The 12,391-nt window shown below is 44.0% G+C and overlaps 1 protein-coding gene across 1 annotated transcript in view; it reads left to right on the top strand.

The window, feature by feature from the left end:
- ttc39c (tetratricopeptide repeat domain 39C) overlaps window positions 1-12,391 on the top strand; it is a 116,340-nt gene that overhangs the window by 49,477 nt on the left and 54,472 nt on the right. The window contains exons 4-5 of the mRNA XM_078541168.1: window positions 10,560-10,674; window positions 11,486-11,837. Of these exons, the coding sequence (XP_078397294.1) occupies window positions 10,560-10,674; window positions 11,486-11,837 (467 nt within the window). The remainder of the gene's footprint in view (window positions 1-10,559; window positions 10,675-11,485; window positions 11,838-12,391) is intronic.

Genomic DNA, 12,391 nt, shown 5'->3' with positions numbered 1-12,391 from the left:
TTAATAATGGAAACTAAGGAGATGGCAGATGAATTGTACAGATATTTTGCACCGGTCTTAGTTATAGCGTATATAAGTAACATCCCAGAAAAAGCCTTAAATTGGGAATTGGAAGGGAAGGAAGAACTTGGGAAAATTACAGTCACGAGGGAAGTGGTACTTAGCAAATTGATGGAGCTGTGGGCTGACAAATCCTCAGGTCTTCATCCTAGGGTCTTAAAAGAAGTGGCTAGTGAAATAGTTCATGTGTTGCTTTTAATTTTCCAAAATTCTCCATATTCATAAGACCATAAGACATAGGAGCAGAAATTAGGCCATTCGGCCCATCGAGTGCTCCGCCATTCAATCATGGCTGATATGTTTCTCAACCCCATTCTCCCACCTTCTCCCTGTAACCTTTGATCCCCTTACCAATCAAGAACCTATCTATCTCGGTCTTAAATACACTCAATGACCTGGCCTCCACAGCCTTCTGTGGCAATGAATTCCATAGATTCACCACTCTCTGGGTAAAGAACTTTCTCCTCATCTCTGTTCTAAAAGGTCTTCCCTTTACTCTGAGGCTGTGCCCTCGGGTCCTAGTCTTTCCTACTAATGGAAACACCTTCCCCACGTCCACTCTATCCAGGCCTTTCAGTATTCTGTAAGTTTCAATCAGATCCCCCCTCATCCTTCTAAACTCCATCGAGTATAGACCCAGAGTCCTCAAACATTCCTCATATGTTAAGCCTTTCATTCCTGGGATCGTTCTCGTGAACCTCCTCTGGACCCTCTCCAGGGCCAGCACATCCTTCCTGAGATACGGGGCCCAAAATTGCACACAATATTCTAAATGTGGTCTGACCAGAGCCTTATAAAGCCTCAGCAGCACATCCCTGCTTTTATATTCTAGTCCTCTCGAAATAAATGCCAACATTGCATTTGCCTTCCTAACTACCGACTCACCCTGCAAGTTAACCTTAAGAGAATCCTGGACTAGGACTCCCAAGTCCCTTTGCACTCCAGATTTCTGAATTCTCTCCCCATTTATAAAATAGTCTATGTCTCTATTCTTCCTACCAAAGTGCATGACCTCGCACTTCCCCACGTTGTATTCCATCTGCCACTTATTTGCCCATTCTCCTAACCTGCCTAAATCCTTCTGCAGCCTCCCCGCCTCCTCAATACTACCTGTCCCTCCACCTATCTTTGTATCATCTGCAAACTTAGCCAGAATGCCCTCAGTTCCTTCATCTAGATCATTAATGTATAAAGTGAAAAGTTGTGGTCCCAACGCTGACCCTTGCGGAACTCCACTAGTCACCGGCCACCATCCTGAGAAGGACCCCCTTATCCCCACTCTGCCTCCTGCCAGACAGCCAATCTTCTATCCATGCCACTACCTTGCCTCTAACACCATGGGCTCTTATCTTACTGAGCAGCCTCCTGTGCGGCACCCTGTCAAAGGCCTAAGGTTCCATTAGATTGGAAAATAGTGAATGTAACTCTTTATTCAAAAAAGCAGGGAGACAGAAAGCAGGAAACTACAGGCCAGTTACCTTAAATCTGTCATAGGGAAAATGTTAGAAGCTATTATTAAAGACGTTATGGCAGGACACTTGGCAAAATTCAAGGCAATCGGGTAGAGTCAACATAGTTTTGTGAGAGGGAAATCATGTTTAACCAACTTATTAGAGTTTTACTGAAAAAAGAGATGCCTAAGCTTTTTGTCTTGCACTCAGGGCAAAAGGGAATAAGGGAAAAACAACAATTTATATTGTATGAGAAGAGTGCTGATTGGTTGGCAAGTGGGCTTGGTAGAGGCGTTGTCATGGAGAATGCACCAGTGATGGTGACTGACAGTTAACTGCCAAGCATTGTTTGAAACTTAAACCTGGCAGCTTGACCCTGATTGGTCAAGGCATTGCCCTGAGCAATGAGTCAGCAAATAGCTGTCACTTATTTTGTTTAGCTCAAACAGACGTAATGTGTGTACATGTTGTTCCTGTCTGCAAAGAACAGGGGCCCTGTGTATTAATATATGTAACTTCCAGTAGACACAAATGCGCCACCCTGTAAACCTGACTGACGATCTTAAATTGGTTGTTGGTGTAAATCTTAGCACACTGAGGATTATTTAGCAAATATTGTTGAATCATGGAATCACATCTAATGTTGGACACTGTTTTGAGTTTTGCAAGCATGGTATGGTTAGGTATGGTCTGGGACATGCTGTTTGATACGATCCACCGGTCTTTGGGATGTACGGCCTACATCGCTGGCATCAACCTGGCACTGAAATTCATATACCACATTACTCATTTGGGTGATGGGCAGAACGTCTTTTTGGCTTGATGGCAGTATCCTGTTGGTGGTGAAAACCACTCCTGTTGCTACCGCATAGTAACAGCGTGAAATGGCTAGCTTCACCTGTTGCTCAAATTTTTGATACCTTGCCTTTCCAGGGTAATCTGAGGTAGACTGGGCACTTTTCAGGGCTGAAAATGGCGGCCTTAGGCCCATTCATGAGTTTTTGTAATATGCAGCTAGCAATGATCAGATCAGGGTAGCCATTATCCCGCAGGATGCCTTCAGTGCAACCTATTTCAGCATCAAGGTGCTGTCGAAGGAGCCTTGGTGCGTTCCGCAGTGAATTTTATAGATGGTACACACTGCTGCCTCTCTGAGTGGCTGGAGAAGGGAGAGAATGCTTAAGTTGATGGATGAGGTTAAGCTTGTTGGTAATCTTTTAAAGCTTCCAGATTGTTTACAAATGAGACCTCTTAGCAGAAGGCTAGAGCAAGTACTTTCTCTCGCTGTCTTATAGATTTTTTTTTATCCTTTCATGGAATGGGGCTGTCACTGGCTAGGCCAGCATTTTTATTGCCCATCCCTAATTGTGCTTGAGAAGGTGGTGCTGAGCTGCCTTCTTGAACCGCTGGAGTCCATGTTGCAGGAACACCTGTAGTGCTGTTAGGAAGGGAGTTCCAGGATTTTGACCCAGCGACAGTGAAGGAACAATGATATAGTTCTAAGTCAGAATGGCATGTGGCTTGATGGGGAACTTGCAGGTGGTGGTGCTAGCAGCAGATTTCAAAGGTGCTGTTGAAGGAGCCAGGGAGAGTTGCTGCAGTGCCTCTTGTAGATGGTATACACTTCTACCACTGTGCGTCAGTGGTGGAGGGTGTGAATGTTGAAGGTGGTGGATGGGGTGCCAGTCAAGTGGGCTGCTTTGTCCTGGATGGTGTCAAGCTTCTTGTGCTGTTGGAACTGCCCTCATCCTGGCAAGTGGTGAGTGTTCCATCACACTGCTGACTTGTTCCTTTGTAGATGGTGGACAGGCTTTGGGGAGTCAGGAGGTGAGTTACTCGGTGCAGGATTCCATTCCTCTGACCTGCTGTTAGGCTAGCCATATAAATACTGTGCTATAATTCAATTTCTGGTCGATGGTAGCACCCAGGATGTTGATAGTGGGGGATTCAGTGATGGTTATGATGTTGAATGTCAAGGGGAGGTGGTTAGGTCCTTTCTTGTTGGAATTGGTGATTGCCTGGCCCTTGTTTGGCACGAATGTCACTTGCCACTTGTCAGCCCAAGCCTGGACATTGCCCAGGTCTTGCTGCATTTGTATATGGATTGCTTCAGTAAAGGGAAAGCTCCACTGTTAGACAACACTGAGATAACTCTTACCTATGTAATAGTGATTGCATGTCAAAAGTAATCCATTACTTGAAGAATTTATTGTATAATGGCACTGAAATCCTCTTTTTTTTTAACCATGATATATATGTAATAGCTTGATTCAGAATAATTACAAATCATGAAAATTTGTTTTCATTTAAATTTTTTTCTTTTCTCTGTTAATTGTACTGCCACGAACTTTTAAGTGCAAGTGAACATTTCACTCTGTCTTTCACTTTCTTTCCCCCCCTCACCCTCGCCAATATCTGTCTTTGGGAAGCTTAGTTATTCTATTTATGTATTAGTAGTCTGATGAGTATCAGTGCAGACTATTAACAGTTTGACATTCCACCTGGTCAGATTATCTGCAACCATTTTACTTGCAGAAAGGAAATGACAAGCCATAAATGACCATGTTTAAAATAGTATTGGCCACAAAAAGCTAAACCAACCGCAAAAGCTGAATTTGTAAGGAATGAAGCGACCAATGATCATGCATCTGTTTAAAGATGGATGGAAGCAAGCTGAGACTACTGAATGTGTTTCATGTTGATGTAGCTGTAAGAACATACTTGGTATTGGATTAGATATCATCGTTCTGGCTTAATTAAAATTGATTTGGAAGTGGGCAACTCAGTTAGAAAGACTGAATAGAATCCAAAAGCGCTGGAGACGCAAATTAAACCCATCAGCTATTCTGCTTGTGTATATTTCAAACATAGCTTTCAACTTTTCTTTATTGAAAAAAATTGTTGGGGTAAACGGAACGGAATGGTATGTGCTCTCTGAGCACACAAGAAAAGTGAGAAATGACCAGCCGCCTCACTATTACCCCCTCCACCTCCCACTCCCCCAATTCCCTGACTGTTGAATCAATTACCTCCTGGTAGAGGTAAGCAAAGAGGGGAGAGCAAACTTGCATTGAAATAAAATGGAAATTTATTAACTTATGACTACTGTCAGTCCTACTCGAGTCACATAATGAACGACAGAACCCCTGTCCCGACCAATTTAATGGTACTTCGTATTCCGATTGGTGGAGAAGATGCCATTCCCCTTCGGTCAGATGCAAATATCTTACTGGATGTCGACCTATTCCGCGGAGAGTGGAACACTTTATGCTTGCTGGCACTCTGCAGTGTGATTTCAACCCATCATGTTTGTGGACTCTTCAGATGGAAATGCTACCACCAAGCCTAGACTCACTCCACAGTAATATGGTATAAGATTTCATTATTCATATATCAGACACCTTGAAATACAGAATCACAGAACTTTTAGTACTGCACATCATGCTTGCACTGGCTTTGAACTTTTCATTCATTTGCTTATTCCTTTGAAAAGCTATTATGAATTCCACTTCATGGTAGGACATTCCCTGTCCTAGTAGCATTATTTTTTAATTAATATATAAAAGTGGTCTTAGTTTCTTCTATCAGCCTCTTGGTTCTGATCTTTAAGTCTCTGCTCACACCGACCAGTGAAAATAGTTTTTCCTAATTACTACATCAAAGCCTTATCGTAATCTTCAATGCCCTAGTGAAAAGAACTCATCTTCTCAAGTGTGCCCTAAACCTCATAACTAAATCTGACTGAAGCCTCTTATCCCTGGTATCATTTTCACTAAATCTCTTTACCCACTGCATAATTACTGCATCCTTCCTGAAGAAGGGCACGCACAACTGAACATGCTTTTCAGGTTACAATCTAACAACTGATTTGTACAGTGACTCAAAGTTGTTTCTCTGCACTAAAAATTAATTATCCAGTGATTTGAAGTAAACAATGCAAATTAAATAGGAATTCAGTGGCCTTGAAGAACTGTATTATCTGATACAACTTTGAATTTAAGAGACTATACATGAACGTTACCATTGCTTTGTACATATTTGTAAAATGCAAGATCTGTTTTTTTTTCATAAATCGCCCTTGCCTCAGCTCATTTGCTGACATTGCTGGCAGTCTGTGTCTGTATGCAGCAACACCTGGAAACTAAGTGGCAAGTAACATTTGCGCCACACAAGTGCCAGGCAATGACCATCTCCAACAAGAGAGAATCTAACCATGTCCCCTTGACATTCACTGGCATTGCTATTACTGAATCCCCCACTATCAACATCCTGGATTTTACCATTCACCAGAAACTGAACTGAACCAGCCATATAAACACTCTTGTAGCCAGAGCAGGTCAGTGGATCAGAATTCTGCAGTGATTAACTCGCCTAACTCCCCACAAGCCTGTCCACCTCAACTCAGGAGTGTGATGGAATACTCTGTACTGGCCTGGATGAGTGCAGCTTCAACACTGAAGAAGCTTGACACCATCCAGGACAAAGCAGCCCAATGGATTGGCACCCCATCCACCACCTTTAACATTCACTCCCTCCACCACCGATGCACAGTGGCAGCAGTGTAGCAACTAACCAAGGCTCCTTCGACAGCACCTTCCAAACCTTTGACCACTACTGCCTTGAAGGACAAGGACAGCAGACCTGGGGGACTACTGCCACCTGCAAGTTCCCCTCCAAGCCGCACACCATCCTGACTTGGAATTATACTGGCGTTCCTTCATTGTCACTGGGTCAAAATCCTGGAGCTTTCTCCCTAACACCACTGTGGGTGCTCCTACATCAGATGGACTGCAGCGATTCAAGGTAGTGGCGGTGGCGTAGTGGTATTGTCACTGGGCTGGTAATTCAGGCACCCAGGGTAATGCTCTGGGGACCCAGGTTCGAATCCCACCACGGCAGATGGAATTTGAATTCAATAAAAATCTGGAATTAAAAGTCTGCTGTTAACCGTGAACCCATTGTTGGTTGTCATAAAACCCCATCTGATTCACTAATATCCTTTAGGGAAGGAAATCTGCCATCCTCACAGCAGAGACCGTCTTCTGCCCTGGCCTGGCCTCCAGACCCACGGCAATGTGGTTGACTCTTAAATGCCCTCTGAAATGTCACTCAGTTGTATCAAACCACCAACAAGTCAATAAAAAGGAATGAAACCGGACGGACCACCTGGCATCGATCTTTGCATTGGGAACGGCAATGACAAACTCATCCCTGCAAAGTCCTCCTTACTAACAACTGGGGGCTTGCGCCAAAATTAGGAGAGCTGTCTTACCGACCAGTCGAGCAGTAGCCTGATATAGTCATTCTCACGGAATCATACCTTACAGATAATGTTCCAGACATCACCATCACCACCACCATCCCTGGTATGAGCTTTCTAACCGGCAGGGCCCACCAGAGGTGGCGGCACAGTGGCATATGGTCGGGAAGGAGTTACCCTGGGAGCCTGCAACATCATGGTATCGGGTCAAACATGGGCAAGGAAACCTCCTGCTGATTACACCCCCCCCCCAGCTGATGAATCAGTGGTCTTCCATGTTGAACACTACTCGGAGGAAGCACTGCGGGTGGCAAGGGCACAGAATGTACTCTGGGTGGGGGGCTTCAATGTCCATCACCAAGAGTGGCTCGGAAGCACCACCAGAGACCAAGCTTGCCGAGTCATAGCTTCTAGACTGGGTCTGCGGCAGGTGGTGAGGGAATCAACAAGAGGAAGAAACGTACTTGACCTTATCCTCACCAACCTGCCTGCTGCAGATGCACCTGTCCATGACGGTATTGGTAGGAGTGACCAACACACAGTCCTTATGGAGACAAAGTCCTGTCTTCACATTGAGGATGCCCTCCATTGTGTTGTGTGGCACTACCACCGTGCTAATGGGATAGATTTCGAACAGATCTAGCAACTCGAGACTGGGCATCCATGAGGCGCTGTGAGCCATCAGCAACAACAGAATTGTACGCAACCACAGTCTGTAATCTCATGGCCCGGCATATCCCCCATTCTACAATAACCACCAAGCCAGGGGATCAACCCTTGCTCAATTGAAGAATGCAGGAGGTCATGCCAGGAACAGCACCAGGCATACCTAAAAATGAGGTGTCAACCTGGTGAATCTACAACACTTGCGTGCCAGACAGCATAAGCAACAAGTGATAGACAGAGCTAAGTGATTCCATAACCAACAGATCAGATCTAAGCTCTGCAATCCTGCCACATCCAGCCGTGAATGGTGGTGGACAATGAAACAACTCACTGGAGGAGGAGGCTCCACCAATATCCCCGTCCTTGTGCTGGGCTCCTCCATCATCATCAGTGCAAAAGATAAGGTTGAATTATTTGCAACAATTGTCAGCTAGAAATGCCAAGTGCTTGATCCATCTTGGCCTCCTCCTCCTCCGGCGGAAGTCCCCAGCATCACAGATGTCAGTCTTTCGCCAATTCGATTCACTCCACATGATATCAATAAACAGCTGAAGGCACTGGAAACTGCAAAGGCAATAACCGAGTGTGGCATTAAGGAGCCCTAGCAAAACTAGAATCAATGGGAATCGGGGGAAAACTCTCCGCTGGTTTGAGTTATACTTAGCTCAAAGGAAGATGGTTGTGGTTGTTGGAGGTTAATTATCTAAGTTCCAGGACATCACTGCAGGAGTTCCTCCAGGTCGTGTCCTCAGCCCAACCATCATCAACTGCTTCATCAATGACCTTCCTTCCATCATAAGGTCAGAAGTGGAGATGTTCGCTGATGATTGCACCATGTTCAGCACCATTTGCAATGGCTCAGATTCTTAAGCAGTCCATGGCCAAAGCAGCAAGACTTGGAAACTATCCAGGCTTGGACTGACGAGTGGCAAGGTACATTTGCGCCACAGAAGTGCCGGGCAATGACCATCTCCAACAAGAGAGAATTCAGTCATTACCCCTTGAAGTTATCATCGCTGAATCCCCCACTGTCAACATCACGGGGGTTACCATTGACCAGAAACTGAAGTGGACTAGTCACATAAATACTGTGGCTACAAGAGCAGGTCAGTGGCAAGGGACCCTGCACACTCGCCTTTTGACTCCCCAAAACCTGTGCACCATCTACAAGGCGCAAGTCCAGAGTGAGATGTAGTACTCTCCAATTGTCTGAATGAGTGCAGCTCCAACAATACTCAAGAAGCTTGACAATATCCAGGACAAAGCAGCCCACTATATTTGCACCCCATCCACAAACCTTCACTCCCTCCACCACCGACAAGCAGTGGCAGCAGTGTTCCATCTACAAGATGCACTGCAGAAGCGCACCAGGGCTCCTTAGGCAGCACCTTCCAAACCCACGACCACTGCCATTTAGAATGACAAGGGCAGCAGATACATGGGAACACCACCACCTGGAATTTCCCCTCCAAGCCACTCACCATCCTTGTTTGGAAATATATCGCCGTTCCTTCACTGTTACTGGGTCAAAATCCTGGAACCCCTTCCCTAACAGCACTGTGGGTGTACCTACACCATGTAGACTGCAGTGATTCAAGAAGGCAGCTCACCACCACCTTCTCAAGGGCAACTGGGGAAACTCAATAAATGCTGACCTAGCCAGCGACATCCATATCCCATAAATGAATTTAAAAAAAGCTCACACCACCAACTCAAGGGCAGTAAATGCTGGCCTGGCCAGTGACACCACACCCTGTGAAAGAATGGAAAAAAAACCTGCTGCTGCTGAAACCCTTATCATCATGCATCAAGAGTCAACTATTCCAATGTTCTACTGGCAGGCCCCCCATCAAGCACTTTCCATAAACTTGCACTCATTGAAAAATTTTTTGCACCTACCCTAACTTCCACCAAGTCACCCAACACCCTTGTGCTCACTAACATACTACACTGACTGTCAGCCCATCAGTGCTTCAATTTGAAAAAAACTCAACCCTTGTTTTCAAATCTATCCATGACCTCAGACCATCCTATCTTTGTATTCTTTCTAACCCCACAACCCTCAGAGACCTTTGTTTTCCTCATTCTGGCCTTTTGCACATCCCTGCTTTCCACGGCGTCATCCCTGGCACTGTGCCTTCAGCCGTCTAGGCGATAAACTCCTTAAACCTCTGCCTCTGTACTTCTCTCCTTTTAAGAGACACTTTTTAAAATCCACCTCTTTTTGTCCAAGCTTTTAGGGCCATAGCTTAAAATCTTGATGTGGCTCTCCCTGTTTGTTAACACTCCCCTGAAGTGTCTTTAGCAGTTTACTAGGTTAAAGGTACGATATAAATGCAAGTTGATGCTGAAATCAGTGCTGAGGAATTTCCAGCAACTCATCTGTATCATTTCAGGACCTCTGTAATCCCTTTGGCTCATTCCTGACAATTTCAATATAAAACTTTATATGTCCATATTTGTTGAGTGGGAGAACAACCATTTAATGTGCAAGTTCTGATATTCCACTGATCCAAGGGGTACATCTACAGCTTGGAACAAGGTCCTGGTCAATGCCTTCAAGTCCAGGATAGCATTTGAAAGTTTGACACTGATTGCAAAGCCATTATGTTTAATTACAGGAAGGGAGCAAGCTGAGCTGTTTCCTGGCATTTTTTATTAAACAGTTTGCCAAACTATATTGCATCCTGAACAATATTGCCTAAAATACTTATTTTTAGTACCCAAGTCCTTTTAACTAAGCCCTGGTCTGTGAATCAGTTGCAGCATTTTAGATACTTGAATTTGTAATCTCTTGCATCAGTTAGTAAGATTAATCATGACACTCCTGCTTATTAAGGACAAGGTTTGACTAGAAAATGAGTCTACCATGAGTTTCCAGGCATAAAATAATTGCATAGCAAAATAACTAATATCACGGACTATTTTATGTCTTGGGGTTGAGTCGAGGCTAAGCTTGACATGCCATCATTCTCTCTATATTACTTAATTTCACAGGTTTCAGTTTGTGTTTCTCTGATACCAGAGTTATCTGACCATTGGAGAAAACTAAAGCTGACAATAATCAGGCCCTTTAAACTTGTTACGCCATGTTAAAATTTTTCTTTTCCTTCTATTTAAAGGTTGATATGCAGAAGCCCAGTGCATTAGATGTTGATAAACTCCAACGACAAATCATCATTGCAGACTGTCAGGTCTATCTTGCAGTACTTTCCTTTGTGAAGCAGGAGCTCTCAGGTATGTTGAGAGTTCAAGTGAAATTTTTTATTTTAATGTTCCTGTGTTGAAAGTTACTTGGATATCCTTCGGAAAATTTCTATTTGTAATAATTCTCACTAGTGTGTTTAAAAGGAAAGAATTGAGCCCTTTTTACCTATATTTAGTAGTCCTTTTAATACTTATTGTACTGTGGCCTGCGCTCAGCTCCTTAGTGCATTGTTGCTATATATATATATATGTAATATTGTTTATCTATTTATATACAAATATAGCTTGCCTGGTCCACTTGTCATTGGTGAGAAGAAGTAGCTTAGGCCACACTCAGGCCCATGGGATATATCACCCGGGAAAACTACCCACAACAACCTGTGCAAAACATGTTCATAGGAGTGTAATTCCAGATAAGGGTGGGTGGCTTGGCGTGTAATTACGGGTTAATCCCATATTCTTAAAATTAAGCTTCAGAAGTTATAAGCACAGAAACGCCACGCTGCCATGTCTTTGGGCCTATGAATGGCATTGGGTGCCAAGTACAATTATATCTCCCTGTGCAATAGTTTTCACCTTACCACATCACTAGCTAGTCACCACAGATCAAACAGTGTCCCATGCTGAGCGCAGGGTGCTGAGTGGATTGGTGAGGTGGGTTGGGGTGGTTGGGTGGAGGAGGTTAATCTTTCACAGGACTGCTTTGGTTTATTTTTCTGCTTTTTGGTGATTTTGGTCAATTTAGCTTAACTTTGCCACAGTTACAGGGTGTTTTTTTTTTAAAAAAAATGTTTCTTCTAAAGGTTGACAAAGATTTTCTTTCTCTCCTCCCAAATTAAAGCATACATTAAAGGTGGATGGATCCTCCGAAAAGCATGGAAAATTTATAATAAATGTTATGCTGAAATTGACGCTCTACAGATGATGCATAAAAAGAGGTCTCAGGAATCGCTGACGTCTGATCGGGCTAATGATAACCATATTCCTGCTGTATCTCAACAAGAAGAGTCACTAAGTAGACTGAAAGGTGCTGTCAGCTTTGGGTACGGACTTTTCCATCTTTGTATATCAATGGTACCTCCTAACCTGCTGAAAATCATCAACTTACTGGGGTTTCCTGGAGACCGTCTGCAGGGATTATCTTCCCTCATGTATGCAAGTGAAAGTAAGGACATGAAGGCTCCATTAGCTACGTGAGTAGGTGCATTGAGTATTTTTAAGATTTTTGATAATTGCGCCGATGGCATAGTCTGTTTGAGTAAATATACCTCTTGCTGTCATAGCACTTGGGACATCTTTCCTGTTCACCTTATGAAAGTTAGTGCAGTGTTTCGGGGGAGAGACTGCGCTGGATAAAATTGAGGCATGTCAGCTTATTGATCATCTTTGATGTGGTCTGATTCTGTGTTGGCACAAGTAATTAATGTTTGGGGGTACCAATCTTATTTGGAAAATTCTTTTTTGAAATCCGCGATTGAATCTGCCTCCACTTTGTTCTTGGGCAGTGCATTCCTGATCCTAACCACTTGCTGCTTAAAGTAACTTTTCCTCATGTTGCCTTTTCATTCTTTTGCCAATCACCTCAAATCGGTGTCCTCTGGTCCTCAGCCCTTCTGCCAATGGAAACAATTTCTCTCAGCCTACTGTGTCCAGATCCCTCATGATTTTAAACAGCACCATCAAAAGGCCCATCAACCTTCTCTAAGGAAAACAACCCCAGCTTCTCCAATCTAGCCACATAAATGAA

The sequence above is a fragment of the Cetorhinus maximus genome, chromosome 4 (assembly GCF_964194155.1).
Source record: "Cetorhinus maximus chromosome 4, sCetMax3.hap1.1, whole genome shotgun sequence".
Taxonomy (NCBI): domain Eukaryota; kingdom Metazoa; phylum Chordata; class Chondrichthyes; order Lamniformes; family Cetorhinidae; genus Cetorhinus; species Cetorhinus maximus.
This window is presented reverse-complemented; position numbering and strand designations above follow the sequence as displayed.